The sequence below is a fragment of the Oratosquilla oratoria genome, chromosome 15 (genome assembly GCF_046742065.1).
Source record: "Oratosquilla oratoria isolate Oo_2021 chromosome 15, ASM4674206v1, whole genome shotgun sequence".
Taxonomy (NCBI): domain Eukaryota; kingdom Metazoa; phylum Arthropoda; class Malacostraca; order Stomatopoda; family Squillidae; genus Oratosquilla; species Oratosquilla oratoria.
Window position 1 is genome coordinate 24,796,741 of NC_134791.1, and position 17,500 is coordinate 24,814,240.

A 17,500-nucleotide genomic window follows, 5' to 3' on the forward strand; every position below is an offset into this window, starting at 1 on the left:
AAATGAGACTTTATATTAATTATTTGTTTATTCAAAGGACATTTTGGTTAAAGGGATATTTACACTGTCAAACAGTTTGACAAACCCGATTTTTCAAACAAATATTTGAAGATATGTTTGACCGTGTGAATGGGGTATTTGGTTGTCAAACACGTTTGACAATCGGGCTTGACAACCAAATAACCCATTCGCACGGTCAAACATTACTTCAAACAACTGTTTGACAAACCGGGTTTGACAAACAGTTTGACCGTGCAAATGGTCCCTAGGATGACGTGCTCTACATTATTTCTATTTTACCTAAGGATGAACAATGTTGTGTGACTTTGAGTAAAAAAAAGATAAATATAAATAAATAAAATAAATATATAAAAAACACAGGGAGAGGATCAAGTACATCTATTTTTAGAAGGAAAATTAAAAAGAATAGAAAATAACGTGTACACACACTTGTTTGCAATAATCTATAAACCGACGTGACGTCACAGGTCCCAAATGCGACTGTTTTCTCATTTACATACGAGCATCAATAGGTCACTTGCATATTAAAACTAAGCAACACGAATATGTTCCTTCTTGGACGAGGTCAACCAAAGACTAACAAAACAGGTCCTCGAGAAAGACTAAACTCATGAATGACAAAAACAAAATAAATCAAATTAATTCAAAACTGCATTGGCTTTTTGGTAACACCATAATCGCCTGTGAGGACAGACCCCGAACTCAATAAATTGTTGTGTCGACATTGTTTAATCCCTCAATGGTCTAGACACTCCGCAGATGAGAACCATTGCTTGGCGTTAAATCATTCTCCACACGTACCTAAACCTTAGTGCATAGGACTTGTATTAACGAAAATGAAATCTAGAAAGGTGCTCCGGGTCCAACTTGGTTCAAGAATTAATTGGTTTGTATAAAGATAATTGAATGGACATGTACGTGGATCTATTATTCAGGTTTCCTGAAGTACCAAAATGGACGCGAGAAAGCGTTCTTTTATTTTGATAAAGTGTTCGCCTTGACAAATGCTTATTACCAAATATACGCATTCGACTACATGCATTTATTCAATTATTCAACTTCCTAGGCGCTGCATGTCCACAAATAATATATTTTCATACAAAGACAAGTAAAAGGACTAAATGTTTGAGCACAGAGAACAACATATATACGATAGTGTACAAATTAAAGAAAATGGTATAAAGATATATATATATATATTTAATTTCAACAACTGAAAAACAACAAACCCAGAGTGTTCAGCAATGGTTTTAGGAGAGCCGAAAGAAACGTTCGGGAAAGAGAGGTTGGAATGTTTTTTAATGATTAATAATGGAAAAAGAAGTCACGGGTCTAGTTCCGAGTTTCTGAGTTTATTCCTGACCGGTTTTGCTCTATGTTTCTGAAGAGGCATAGAGCGAAACCGGTCAGGAATAAACTCAGAAACTCGGAACTAGATCCGTGACTTCTTTTTCCACTTTCATCAACTTGTCACAATGTTCCAGCATATATATATATATATATATATATATATATATATATATATATAAATATATATATATATATATATATATATATATATATATATATATAATAACGCGTGACTAAATAATATTGCAGAAACCACAGGGAAAATAAAGTCGGAATACTAAACGTGTTCGTCTATTACGTTTTCGTCTATAGACGAAAACGCTTAGTATTCCGACTTTATTGTACCTGTAATTTCTACAATATATCTATATATATATATATATATATATATATATATATATATATATATATGTTGCTATGAGTGGAAATGGTGGTAGAGAAACGCGGATTGGAGCGAGAACACTATATTCCTGACGTTTCGACTAAAGTCTTCAGAAGAAGAAGACTTGTAGTCGAAACGTCAATAATATAGTGTTCTCGCTCCAACCCGCGGTTCTCTACCACCCTTTCCACTCATATATATGTATATAATATATATATATATATATATGTGTGTGTGTGTGTGTGTTTATGTATATATATATATATATACATATATATGTGCGTGTATGTGTATATATATATACATATATATGTGCGTGTGTGTGTGTGTGTGTATATATATATATAGGGGAAGGTGGGGTAAGACGGACCCCTTAAGAAAGAAATGGGTCTAGAAGCCACATTTTGATATTTTTTTAATGTTTTAGGGGTTGTGGTGGTACTTTGGGGTCTTATGATTCCAATACGCAACCTAGGTACGGTTATTTGAGGGAAAAATTTAAACTATGATTAAAATAACAAAGGTAACTTTTATTGTTTCCGAAAAAAATGACGGGGTAAGACGGACCCCAGGGTCCGTCATACCCCGTCATTTTTTCGGGTACCTCCTAAGGGTTCATCATAATCCTCGACCAAAAAATAAGAAAAGAAATCCTTCCTGGAATAAATGACAAAGAAAACCCTTCTTTCAGCATCCTTTATCATCGTACATTTGCTTCTGTGCCCATTTTACATCTACAGGGATACTTTATAGTGCTATATTATGCCAAATTGCCTGATCATTCCTTGCATAGATCACAAATAAAACATTCAATATCATCCTCATCATCCAGTATCCCTGCACATTGCTCGTGTGCCCATCGTTTACAATTGGCACAGCAAACCCACCCTTCACCTCTTTTAGAATTTCCAAACTTGTCACTGCAGTACAGGCAGACAGTTCCATCTCCCTCTTTACTCTCGCTACTGCTTTCATGAAGCCAGGATAGTCCAGCTTTTGCTTGTTGAGTTTTTGGTTTCATTTTCTTTTTTTCACGTTGTAGTTGCTTTGATATGATTGCTGTTTTATTTTTGGCTTCTATTCTTTTTATTTATTTATTCATTTATTTATTTTTTGCTTCTTTGCTAGACTGACCTCTTTTTCTTTTTTCTTCTGAACTTCTGTCTCGAGCTCATTCTTGTATGGGGATCCTGTCATTCTTGTATGGGGATCCTGTCATGTTGAGGGGTCCCTCTTGAGTCCTAGGTCTTTTCTTTCGTGTCGTTATGGTCACCTTTGGCAAGGGAACAATTTCCTTGGGTGAACTACCTGGCCTGAACAGACTTGGTTTTTCAGGAACAGGAACAGCACATGGGTTTTCCGATATGTCAGCTACTTCCAGTTCAGGTTCATCCTCAGTGACCATGATAGGAGGGGCGACATGGTCGTTCAGATCTTCCTCTTCCTGATCAGCATCTAATGGAGAGTCTGTTGGGTGTGCAGGTAAAAATGCAGCTTCTCCGAAAACATGCTTATTCAATGGGCAGATACCGGTTTTCTTAAACCCATTAATGGCTGTGTTTGGAACAGCAGCATGGAGATAGGCCTCACCAAACAAAGCACTTATTTTGTAGATTGTCACAAGTCTGCCAGGATTGTTTCTGAGGAATGTTTCAACAGCCCTCACATAGTAGGCATTCAGTGGTTTCATAAATGAAACATCCAGTGGCTGCATTCGGTGACTGCAATGTGGTGGTAAAACAACAATCGTGACATAATTATCCCTGGCAAGATTGATAACATCAAGATTCTTGATATGGGTCATGTGTCCATCCATAATCAGCAATACTGGATCATTCACTGATGGCTTGGTGTGGGCAAGAAAGTGCTGAAACCATTCTGTAAAAATAGGGAGCTGCATCCACCCAGATGGATGACAGGCAAATCCGGTTCCTGGTGGAGCACCATCCTTTAGTTCTTGCTTCATACGAACCCGTGGAAAGATGAGGAAATTCCTTGGAGGCTGCTTTCACACCATTCTTTTTTTCTTTAACTGCAGATATTGCATTCTGCATTGCTTCTGTATTCCATCCCCCTCTATTACTTATCCTCACGTATTTCTGGGGCATCTACAAGAAAAAAGAAAAGAAAATGCTAAGTGTTTGTAAAATATTTAGAGTATGGGGTGAGATGGACCCCTCGGGGTCCATCTCACCCCATACGTAAATATTCGCATTATGCATTTTTTAATAAAACATCTATGTTTGATATATCATTTTATGGCACATACCTATAATGTACACACGATTGGCTATATGCAGCATGATTACTAAATCATTACAGCCAGTATATCAATGCAAAAAAAATAATTATCTTACCTTCTCCAAATAACATCAGCACTGTCCAAAAACACAAACCTCCACATCGAGCACAAATGCGGCACTGAACCTGGCTTCCGGTTGCACCTGCGTGAGTTACAGTTGATGTTGAGGACATCTAGCGGCAACAATCTTAATCATGCCCTTTCTAATTCAAATTAGAGGGGGGGGTCCATCTCACCCCAGGGGTCCGTCTTACCCCACCTTCCCCTATATATATACATATATATATATACATATATTATAAATATATATCACATATACATACATATATATACACACACACACACACACACATATATATATATATATATATATATATATATATATATATAATATATATATATATATAAAAATATATATATTATGCCCCCCGAATAGTAGGTGGACGGACAGACCTCTCACCGGTTGTCAGCTCTACATAAGTGGAAAAGGTGGAGGAATTGATTTGAACTTGATGAGACCTTTTGGGGTCCGGAAAGCTATACTATATGATGGAGGCAAAATGGTGAATGAAAACGAACGCTGGGGAGATGATTCTATTCGCCGTCCATCTCGAATGTTCAACACATTTAAATAAATATTTGTAGACCCACACACCCTCATGACACACACACACAATATTATATATATGTATATATATATATATATATTATATTTATATATACATACATATATATATATATATATATATACACACACACACACGGCGCAGTGGTAGCGTTCGCAACCGCCTACAGCGGTCCGAGTTCGAATCCCGCCCTAGGCTGAAATAATATCAGTAACGCTGCGCTGCGAGTTGTTACTCCAATTCGTGGGCGGGAAATTAGGGGGGGTTCGTGTAAAGTCACAACATTACCCATATATCGGTGATATATGAGCACTGAGCTCTATTCTGTGGGGGGGGGGTGGATAGCTGTCGATCACGAGTCGAACACGTGATCCAAGGCCATACTCAATGACACAAATACACACACATAAAAGTATAGATAAAAGCTATATTAATGTGAAAAATGAACAAACAAGACTCAAAATAAAGATAAATAGACCAAATTTATATATATAAATAGTAGATGCAGAATGTTTAGGTTAATGAATAAATCAAATGAATAAATAGATACATAAACATATAAACAAATAAGTAAATGCATGAATGAATGAATAAATAATCAAATAAAATCAATTAAAAGTATAAACACGTGAATAAACGAACAATAAAATGTCGAGGCGGTGGCCAATTTTCCCCGCCCTCATAACATTAAGTCAAACAACATACTCGTATATAAATTCACAGGCAGTCAAACCCTAAGTTATTACATCCATTAATCGGTCCTCTTCTTTTTTTCTTCTTTTTTCTTTTCTTATTTTCTTGGTTCAAATGCCTTCTTCTGTTCTACATTAGAGCTTCCGTCCTTATTTTGTTGATTTTTTGTCCATTTTGACTCTGTTTGGACTAAAGTTCCCCTTGTGTTTCGTTTCCGTGGTTTTTCATCGGTTTCAAAGGCGTTGTATACTATCCCAACTGATTATGTTACTACCGGGTTGTGCATCTCCTTAGAAGGCGTTATCACATTGAACTATATTTTCCTCCGAATGTTGAAGCAGATTTGCAGCACGCAGCTTTCGGAAAGGAATCTGATATGCTGGAGAGAGAGAGAGAGAAAAAAAAAAAAAGAGAGAGAGAGAGAGAGAGAGAGAGAGAGAGAGAGAGAGAGAGAGAGAGAGAGAGAGAAAGAGAGAGAGAATCCAGCATATCAAATAACATTATTTGCTTTTTTCATGAGAATTTTTTTTTTTGCTATATTTATTTTACAGCAGAAAAATATGTGGATGTAGGCGGTAACACCAATTAATCGGATGTCGGAGGAAAAATAGCCCAGTGTGATAGCCCCTTCATTCTGATTGCAGTTGTCAAATGGGAATAACCTGCAATCTATACTACAATAACAATTGGTTCACAATCTTCCTATTTCTTATGTTTATTAAGTAAACTCTTTGCTATCTATATACATACATTTAACAAGACGGTGTTTACTTAGTAGTAATCTTTATATTTTCTTCCACGCAACTATTTTTTTTTCCTGGAATTATTTTCTTTGTTGTGTTTTGATTTATTTCCAGATTTAGTTTTAACCCTCATATTTCATCTTTGCGGCTTCTGTGTTCTTTCGTGCTGTCTTCTCGGATATCTACATCTCACTTCCATTCCCGATATCGATTTTGATTGTATTTTCCACCAATTTATTTTTCATGAATATATTTAGATTTTTACACAGAATGCAGTGGTTTCCTGTTATGTTGCGTGTCTTAATAGAATCTATTGTTTCAATGAAACGGAATGATATAGATTTTAGATAGAATACAGTTTATATGTGACTAGAGGGTATACCCCCAGTAAGCAATTTTCTAGTTCAAAGAAAAGGTTATTTCTAGATAAGGGAGAAAGTGTATTTTAGATGACAGTGAGACACTTACGGTGGTATTCTTAAAAAAATCTTTCCCTTCCAAGGATTTATATAAGGAAAGAATTTTTTTAAGAATACCACCGTAAGATTCTTACGGTGGCATTCTTAAGAAAAAATCTTTCCCTTCGAAGGATCTATAAGATTTATATAAGGAAAGATTTATACAAGGAAATATTTTTTTTTAGAATACCAATGTTAGGTCCTTCATCTAATGATATATTCAAATATTACTCCTACACTGCTCCGATGACGTAATCAGAAGCTTGATTATCTCGCATGTACTTGGTTGTGTGTTCGAATCCCGCACTCCTCTCCGATTCCCAGCAATGACTGTTACCCATCGCTAACAGTTCTTAAAAGCGTATTTGGGCAAATGTAACGGTTTAAGCCGCAGCTATTCAGCGCTTCCTGTCGTAAGCTCCTTACCACATTATGCTGACGCTTCTCTGTGTAGTTATTATGTTTGCCGTATTATGATTCTTATGCATCTGAGTTACAAATTTGAATACGTATCAATTAAGAATAGAAAAACAGAAGATTCGAACTGAACATTGAGTTGAACTTTATGAAGCGTGAACCTTCAACTCGAAGTGCTCACTGGAGCGCTCAGAGCTTCTGAAGCAGAGAATTCACATTTTCGAGAAAAAAAAAAAAAAAAAAAAAAACTCAGAATAACGATGGCTTTGGTTTATTTTCGAACAGTTACCGGTGACTGTCACTTGCCCTGGGTGTTCAAGCACCCACACAAAAAAAAAAAGAGAGAGAGAGAGAGAGAGAGAAAGGAGAGAGAAAGAGAAGAAAGGAAGAAAAAAGGAAGCTTTGGTTGTAAATTCTCTCTGATGTCTGCTTCTGTTAATATTGTCAGTGCAGTTAAATAGTTAAGTTATATCAACAATGATAATGCTAGTCTTTGATGTACATTCTTATTTGTACTACTCTGAACATGCCTTAGAGTTGGAGAGATTACAGAGGGGACTGTATTTGGCTAAAAAAAATCCAGTAATTCTAGAGTCAAAAGATAAAAATAAAATAAAATGAAATAAATATAAAATATCCAGTTACTCTGCTTGCAAATTTTATTTCATCTGCAGCTACGTTGACTCCTCCAATATGTAACCAAAGTAATTTTAATAATACAGTATTTCTAGTTGATCAGTTTACTTAAGTGTAGTATTCGATCATTTTTTATATAAAGTATTCAATATTTGTTCCACGATAATAAGGTATCTTGCAGGTGTTGTTTAAGTCGATCTTTATATTAGTATATACGAAAGTACGTTTTTCGGTATGATTAATTATCGCTCAACGATGATCGTTAATGGCTCAACGATGATCGTCTAACGATTTCCTAGAGAACTATTTCAATGTTTTTGAATGGGTCTGCCACTAGAGTCGCTAAAAGCATTAGTGTTCTACACAATCGCTTGACGAGAATCGTTAAGTCATGAACGATCATCGTCGAGTGATAATCATACGAGCAAAAAGGATATTTTCCCACGAATGGCTCAAGGATTACTTGGCAATAATCAAGAAATTCTGGTCTGAAAGTCCAATTTTCAAATTCATTCTCCACTTGAGTCCATTAACCACACGTTTTGTATCCACCAGAGTGCAAAATTCCAAGCAAATATCATTGAAGCATGAACGGGATTGGCGCATAGAGCACCAGTTCGAATCCTCCGAAGCGTAACGTGCATTATCGAAGTTTCTTGTGATACAAAGAGGGCTTCTGATTACACACATGGTGTTCCAATATTTGGAAGAAGAAGAACAGGAGGAGGAGGAGGAGGAGGGGAGGAGGAGGAGGAGGAGGGGGAGGAGGAGGAGGAGGAGGAGGGGAGGAGGAGGAGGAGGAGGGGGAGGAGGAGGAGGAGAATAAGGACAAGAATAACAAAAAGAAAAGAACAAGAACTAGAAGGAAAAGAACAAATGTAACAAGAACAAGAGGAATAGGAACAAGAAGAACAAGAACAAGAAAACAAGAACAAGAAGAGCGAGGGCAAGAACAGAACAGAACAGAAACAATAACAAGAATATGAAGAACAAGAATAAAAACATAAAAATAACAAGAACAAGAAGAATAAGTACAATACGAACAAGAACAAAAACAAAAAAGAACAATAAAAACGATCAAGAACAAAAATAATGCAGAACAAGAACAGAAAGAGAAACAAGAATAATAAATAAAAAATAAGAATAAGAAGAAAAAGAAAAACAAGAACAAGAAAATAATAATAAGAAAAATTAAGAATAATAAGAAGAAGAACAAGGATGATGACGATGATGAAGATGACGAGGAGGATTAGAAGGAAAACAAGAAGAGGAAGAAGAAGAAGATAGCTGCGGCCGAATCTAACATATTTTTCCTATGCTCTTGGACTGTTGGGAATCGGAGAGGAGTGCGGGATTCGAACCCACAACAAAGCTAATGCAAGACCAGCATACCTCCCATTATGTCACATTTCATCAAAAGATAAGTGTTCGTTTTTGTACTCTATTTCTGTATCGCGTTGGATTTTAGTTTTCTCTTGGTTCGATTCGTAAGGGTTAATTGCGGTAAAAGTGTTATCACACTAAGCTATTTTTCCTTCAACATCCTATCTCCCTCCGTTTGAATAATTAGAATATGACTTCGCTTAAAGAAAGCTAGACTTCTCTAACTCTAAAACCATTTCAACAGTGTGTCTAACATGCGTGTAGGTTTAACAATCCTTTAGTTCATCACTGAACTTTGCATTATATGATGGAAAGATAATTTGATATTTGGAGATTTGGAAAATTATTGTAACCGAAGTCGTTTTTACTCTAACGAACTCTCAACGGTCGACGGTGGTGAAGCTCGTGGAAGCCCAGTGTGATATCGCCTTAGTGACTGCCACTTGCCCGGAATATCCAAGCACTTGGAAGAACGTGACAGCTTCTGCAGTAGCCAAATTTCTTTTTGTTTATAAATAGATAAAAAGAAAATAAAAACAAAAATAAGATCATTTGCAAGGTCAATATATTATATATGCATTATTAAAACAACTACTTTGAAATGTGCAAGCTGCATTTGACTCTTAATCGTTTCCATCTTTATTGGCTGTTCATGAGTCAATTCAAAAGAATCCAAAGATTATTTTGCCACTCGCCCTTACAAAAGAGAAAAGGGGAGAGAAGTAGAGGGAGGAAAGGGGGAAGGGGGAGAGGAGGAGAGGGGAAGAGGAGAGAAAAGGAGAAGGGAAGAAGGGGAGAAGGGGAGAAGGGGAGAAGGGAAGAGGGGGAGAAGAGTAGAAGGAGGAAAGGGGGAAGTGGGGAAAGTGTGAGAGAGTGAGAGGAGGAAGAAGGGGAGGAGGGAAAGAAAGGAGGGGAGGTTTGAGGAAGACAGGGGAGAAGGGAAGGATAGAAGTGAGAGGGGGAAGAGGGGAAAAGGAGAGAAATGGAGAAGGGGATAAAGGGAGAGGGGGAGAAAAGTAGGAAGTGGGGAAAGGGGGAGAGAGTGAAAGGAGAAGAGGAAAGGGAGGGAAAAGGGAGTTGGAAGGAAAACAGGGGGAGAAGGGGAAGGGGAAAAGGGGAAAGGGGGAGTAGGGGCAGGGGGGAAGGGGAAGGGGGGAGAGGGGAATGGGGGAGAGAGGAGAGAGTGGGAATGGAAGAGAGGGAAGAGTGGGGGTGATGCGAGACAGAGTTGGAGTAATCAGATGTAAAGACTTCCCCTTTGAAGCACAAGTGCAGTGAGCTCCATGAGCTCTACAGGGTGCAGCAGCAATAAACAAGCGCTCCCCGCTATAGTGAAGGGTTAAAATCCAGCCCCATCAGCGATGCCGAGATAGCTCACTAAGCAACGCCGGGTGCAGAGTAAAAATCGTATTTGTTTAGTATTTACTCAGCCCAAACTGGGTGTCGTTTTTATATATATATTTTGCAGTCCACTTGTGTTTTCTTTTTTGTGTATATTAATTTTTTCTCTGGTTACTGGTAAACGTCTACATTTAGTACAAGTAAAATGTTGGTTTCAGTTCAATTCTTGGCACGTTGATTCTGCTCTTCGTTTGTACAAACTTCAAACGTAATTCGTTGTTTTTCATAATTCATTGCCATATCCACCTATTGGTTTAATTTTTTGTTTACTACAAAATATATAGTCAAAGGCATTATTTCTCCCCTCCCCAGACTCCAACATTATATTTTCTATTTCATTACAATAATTTTTATTTTTTATGTTACTTCTTTGAAAATACACACCATCTAATGAATTAAACTTGGGAGCCGTCGTTTCTTTCCTTGTAGCACTTTTTTTTTTTTTTGCAAATCATTGGGATACAATTATTTAGAATATATGTGTATATATATATACATATCGCTGCATCATTGCAAGACTGTCGTAACTCAAAAATTTCAAGTATAGAGTTACAATGGTTTATAAGAATGCCGAATAATTCTGCGTCTTTTGGTAATAAAGTCGTAAGTCAAGTGGAGCCCTATTTACCTAATCAAGATGGTAAGTTTTGTTGCTTAGGGTAAAACTATTAAAGTTATAGGTCTTAGATACTTTAAAATGATTCTCCTGAAAAATCACGAAATTTGAGTTACGACAGTCTTGCAATGATGCAGCGATATATATATATATATATATATATATATATATATATATATATGTGTGTGTGTATACATATATATATATCTATATATATATATATATATATATATATATATATATATATATATATATATTGTATAGATAGACCACTGTCACATTTATTATTTGGTTCCCCCTGTATTTCCCATAGTTATTAACCCTGACCTCAAAAAATTCTTGACTCACATTCCTGATCCACAAAGGTAAAAAAAATTGTTTAATTCCCTTAAAGAATAAATCAGTATGGTCCTGACTCGAAAAGTTTTCTAATGATTATCCAGTGACTGTGCGTAAAATTTAGTTCATGATGTTTGTCAGAATTGCTATTTTATCACATATTCAAAATTTTCAATACACTTGCTTCAGTTTGAATTATTCTTTAGTATGTCCAAATGAAAAGATATAAGAGAGAAATTTGTATGACCTTTAGTGTTTATGATGGTGACTGAGTAATAAAACTATTTCTTCTTTAACTAGAAAGAGCATCAAGGTCAAGATAATAGATGAAAATAATCACAAATATCTAGAAAAAATCTATACTAATACAGTCTTTTATCTAAAATGCCCAATAAACGAATCATATTACCATTACTTTTATTATCAAATTTCCTATAAAAAATTCTTTCGATTTTCTAAGAATAATTTATTCACCTTTCACGAGGGACTCCCGTCTCTAAATTTAATTTGCTTATCTCGAGACTAGAGCACCTTTTAGATCAATCAAACTAGATTTACTGTTCCTGATAGCGTCTGCAGTCCTCAGCATCGACCAATTTACACGAGGGAGGCCGAAGAAGGCTTGGGGAGAGCAGATGTTTGATATCGCTGGCATTTTTACAAGAGAGTCGGCGAGACGCTCAAAGAACTGGGCTCATACCGACTGTCATGCTGAAGCCATCGCGCGCATAATGGAGAAGGCACAGAAGCACTAAAGCATCTTATTACCTCCTAACCGTACCTAAACAGACCAAGGTTATCGTGGGTTTGCTTAACTCGGTGGTTACCTTTTTCGCTCCATTCCTATCTTCATGGTTTCTCATCATTTGTATGGCTCCCTTTCAGTGTTCTCCGAAATCACCCCCCCAAAAAAAGAAAATAATAATAATAATAATAATAATAATAATCATAATAGATATAATAAAAACTAAAAAAAAAAAATTATAATTATTATAATGAAATTTGTATAAGCTCCCTTTCAATTTTCTCCTAAATCACACCCCGCCCCCCAAAACAACAACAACAATAATAATAATCATAATAAATATAATAAAAAAAAGCTAAAAAAAAATATTATTATAATGAAATTTGTATAGCTCCCTTTCAATTTTCTCCTAAATCACACTCCGCCCCCAAAAAAGTAATAATAATTAATAATAAAAAATAAGAATAATAAGAAATAAAAATAAAAACATGATTATTATAATGAAATGTTGAGGAAGAGAAACCCTTTGCTTTATGACAAAGTTGACAATCATAATTATCTTACATTTAATATGTATTTTGTTTATGTTCAGACTCCTCACATTATACAGAAAAGTGTAATTTGTAACAGCAGGTCATGCCCTTCAGGTTGATAACCACTTCCCTGACGTTGTCCTGGATTGTCCAAGAGTAGCCGAAGTTAAGTTGGGCTAATCTTGTCTAAGTTAACCTTCAAAAGGTTTCCTAATGCAGCGTCACGTGGACTAGTTTAACCTAGCTTAAACTAATATAACCTGACCTATACTATCCTAAACCTAAATAGGGTAACCTATTTCGGTCTTATTTTTCCAAATTAATCCAATCTAGCCTTACTGCCATGTCTCAGCTCAAATTAGTTCAGCCCTGTTTTAATCAACTCAAAGCCTAACTTAATCTTCTTGGAACAAACACCATCACTCGGCCTTAACTGGGCATGAACAACCGGCACAAACCAATCAAGCTTAATTACTCAACAGTCTTACACAACACAGTAGTATATCACCATCACAACACAACACAGGATAGCACAGCACAATACAATACAACACTGCACATCACAGAACACAACACAACACAGCACAGCACGCAGCACAACGCAAAGCAACACAGCAACACAATGTAACAACACAAAGCAACCCACTACAACGCAACACAACACACAGCAAAGCAACGCAACAACACAACGTAACGCAGCGCAACGCAATGCAAGGCGTGACACCCAACTCAACTTAATCCAGCCTAACCCAGCCCAACCCAACCCAACCGAAGAAGCCCAAAAAAAAAACCAATCCATCACAACCCAATAACTCCCAGCCTAGTTAGCCCAGCCTAACCAAAACTAACCTTTCTCAGGTAAGGCAAAACCAAATAAAATCTTAGGTTCATGTCTCAGGATGTTAAGTTCAAGACAGAAACAATGTCAAGTCTTTGTGAAAAATAGTTCCCAACGAGTGGAGGACTAGAACCCAGTGGTGCGTAAGAGCTATTCTCGGAACTTCACGCTTAAGTTAACCTCTTTGTGATGACAAAGTACATTAATCTGTTAATGGTAATTCTTCATTTCGGCCAATACTAGATTAATCCCAGAGGAGCTGGAACCATACTGATTAATTCTCTAAATCCATACAATACTATCAGGTCGTACGTCACAATCTGTGAAGAATAGCAAAGGGATATACAGTTAGGGGTGAGGAGCCAACTTGAAATGGACAATATATTTAAGAAAAAAAAAATTCTAATGTATGTTTTAGATTCTGGGTTAGATTTTTTTGATCAACAAAGGCAGCGAATCTGATTTCTTTGAGAGTATTCTAAAGAAGAAAAAATATTTTAGAAGAAAAATTATGAGAAGCTACGCCAGGCTGCGCTTACTAGCTGCGGCTGAAGCTGTCACCTTTCCCCATGCAACTGGACTCTTGGGTAGGGTAACCGTCACTGCTGGAAATCGGAGAGGAGTGCGGGGTTCGAACCCACAACTAAGCAAATGCAAAACTACCACAGTTCCGATGACGCATTCAAAGCTTCGAATCACTTTCGAGAAACCAATAACAATTACCTTTTGGACCTGTTTCATAGTCAACGAACGGTGTATGGTCTAGGAACAACCCATGGGGTTGCACTCCCAGTAAAGGGGAGAGGAGGAGCTTTTGTCTCCGGGAAGAGGGGTCTCCACTCCCACTTTTGAATTTGTGTGAGAGCTACTCAGAACTGCCGCAAGGCTTGTGGAGCCAATACCCCCGCCCCCCGAAAAAAAAAAAAAAAAAAAAAAAAAAAAAAAAAAAAAAAAAAAGAAGAAGAGCCCGGGTACCTGTCCCACATAAAAAATACTAATCAAAGGTGGGTGTCCCCTTCAAAAAGGGAAAAAAATTAATAATGAATAAATAAATAAGTAAAAATCGGGGACAAGTCCCCCCCCCCAAAAAAAAAATACAAAGATAAAAGAATAATAACAATAATCAAAGGTGTGTGCCAACCCCTCAACCACCCTCCCCTCCCCCCACCCCCAAATAAAAATCAAAGGCTACAGTAGCGCCACCCGAAGGGCCTCCGGGGTGGAAAATGGGGCGCGAAAGCAACCGGGTTGTAAACAAGGACGCCATGTTCGAGAGCGTGAAGACGGATGACAGCAACATCTCAATTACGTGACCCCGAACTCGATCCCTATTAGGATCGAGAGTTCAGGTGAGAATGGGAGGAGGAGGAGGAGGAGGAGGAGGAGGAGGAGGAGGAGGGAGGGGAGTAGGAAGGAAGAGGACGTGGGGGGATGAGGAGGAGGAGGAGAGAGGAAGAGATATGAGGATGTAAAGAAAGGGAAATAGGTAAGAAGTATTGAGGCCAGTAGGAGGGGAAGGAGGAGAGTAAAGGGAAGAAGGGGAGAAGTGGGAGGAGGGGGAGATGGGGAGGAGGATGAAGGGAGGAGGAGAGAGGAGGAGGGGGGAGGAAAAAGGGATGAGGACGGAGGAAGAGGAGAGAGGAGAAAGGGAGGAAGGAGGAGGAAGAAGCAGGGAGAAAGGAGGGGTGAGGAGAGAAGATGGAAGAGGGAGAAGGAAGAGGAAATAGGGAAAAGGGAGAAGGGAGGAGGGAGTAGAGAGGAGGGAGGAGGAGGAAGGGGAGAGGGAGGAGGAGGAAGGGGAGAGGGAGGAGGAGGAAGGGGAGAGGGAGGAGGAGGAAGGGGAGAGGGAGGAGGAGGAAGGGGAGAGGGAGGAGGAGGAAGGGGAGGAGAAGAAGGAGGAAGGGGAGAGAGATAAGGAGGAAGTAGGAGGAGGAGGAATAGGAAGGGCAGGAGGTTAAGTGCTCGGAAGAGACGGAGGAAGGGGGGGAGAAGGGAAGGAACGGAAGGGGAAGGTGGGAGAGGAGAGGAAGGAGTGGAGGTTGGGAAGGAATGTAAGGTGGAGAAGGAGGGGAGGAGGGGAAAGAAATTAGAGGAGGAGGAGGGTGAGGAACGAAGAGGAGGTGAAGAAAAGGAGGATAGGAGAGACAGTTGGGGGAAAACGAGAAACAGAAGAATGAAAGATGAGGAGGAAAGAAAAAGATGGTAAAGAGGAGGGAGAGGAGGAGGTAGGAATGGGAGGGGGAGAAGGGATGGGGAAGGAGGAGGGGAGAAGGAAGAAGGAGGGGAGGAGAGGGAGGAGGGGAGAAGGAAAAAGGAGGGGAGAAGAGGGAGGAGATGAGGAAGGGGGAGGATAGAGGAGGGGGAAGGAAAGGAGAGAGGAGGGGAGGGAAAGGAGAATATGGAAAAGAAATTAATATGAAACAAAGGATGGTGAAAGGGAATATGAAAAACTGAAGAGAAAGAGGAGAGAAAAATGTGAAGAGAATGAAGATGTTTAGGAACTGGAGGAAGGGAAGATATAAAGGAGGAGGAGCAAGACGGTGAGGAGAAGGAAGAGGAGGAGGAGGAGGAAGAGGAGGAGGAGGAGGAGGAGGAGGAGGAGGAGGAGGAGTATAAGATCAGGTGGAGTTGAAAAATGTTTGGGAAACGATACCTGGATGGCGAGAGAAAGTGAGAACAAAGATGGGAAACGATGAATAAGGATGGATATTATGAACGCAAGAGGAGGCAGGAGAGGGATGGGCAGAAAAAGAAGAATATGGAAAAGGATATAATTCAAGAGAATGTGATAAGAAAATTATAGAAAGAGGTCTGTGAAGAAACGAAGAAGAAAGCATGATAGAAAAAAAATATTATGAATTTTGAAGACTGTGCCCTCCTCCAAACAGAAAGTAAAAAAAAAAAATATTACTTGTGTTTAGTATAAAACAGAGAACAATTAATGTATAGTGTTGAAAGGTCATATAAAGGTCACTTGACACTTGATTAATGATTCAATGATTTGGTTTAACGTTACAAACTCCCCCTATCCTGAGGCTAGAACGGTGCCCTCTACCGAGGACTTCGTAGCGTAGAATTTAATGAACCATACCCTTGGTCCAACTCGCTGGCGGCAGTACTCGAGCTCCCGTCACCTCGACCTCTGCCGCAAGTAGCGACGCTCTAACCCGCTCGGCCCAAAAAAGGAAAAAAGAAAGGAAATAGCCGAGATGAAGAACAGCGACACAGACGGTCGATTCATGGTCTGATTGGAAAGGCTGAGGGCGTGTCTGGACCCAAGGCTTAAAGACACCATTTCAACCAATCACGCCTAATCGGATGTGATCGGGAGTGGGCCCCGTTAGTGATAACAGAGGCCAAGTTCGGTATGGTCTTCGTCGGGAGGAGCTTATGGGGTCGTTCAGGGTTAACAACGTCGTCGTTCTGAAACGACTTGATCGGTTGTTGACGCGATCGACTACGATGTTGTGACCACGAGAGGAACCCAATCTTTCTTGGAAGGTTATTATACGTGGCTATTAGTGGGAGGAGGGTTGCGAATTGCGAGGACTTGGAGGGAGTGGGAGGGAAGGAAGGAAGGAGGGAGGGGATATAAGAGGGAGGGGCATTGGGAGAGATTGGGAATGTGAAAGGGAATAAGGTAAGGAGGAAAGTTTATCGTGTGATTGGTTAAGAATAAAAGGAGAGATTAGGACACGTGTGGAAGGGCGTGGGTAATGATAAAATATTATACTAATACACTGTACTGTATTATACTAAACTATATTATACTATACTATATACTAGGGACTTCTCTCCCTTTATAAGGGAGGTAGGTAGGTAGCCAATTCAAAGGTAGGCATCCACTCCCACCCATTCCACCCCCACGCATTCCACTCCCACCCATTCCACCCCACTCATTCCACTCCCACCCATTCCACTCCCACCCATTCCACCCCCACCCATTCCACCCCCACCCATTCCACTACCACCCATTCCACTACCACCCATTCCACCCCCACGCATTCCACTCCACCC

At 38.9% G+C, this 17,500-nt stretch overlaps 2 protein-coding genes across 4 annotated transcripts in view; both read right to left on the reverse strand.

Annotated features, from left to right (window-relative positions):
* Positions 1-17,500, reverse strand: part of LOC143033019 (uncharacterized) — a 787,267-nt gene that overhangs the window by 133,692 nt on the left and 636,075 nt on the right. The gene's annotated exons all lie outside the window — the stretch shown is intronic.
* LOC143033071 (uncharacterized) lies at positions 3,202-3,719 on the reverse strand. The gene is made up of 2 exons (XM_076198269.1): positions 3,298-3,719; positions 3,202-3,208 (listed from the first exon to the last, which is right to left on the reverse strand). The coding sequence occupies exons 1-2, from the start codon at positions 3,717-3,719 to the stop codon at positions 3,202-3,204; spliced, it is 429 nt and encodes a 142-aa protein (XP_076054384.1).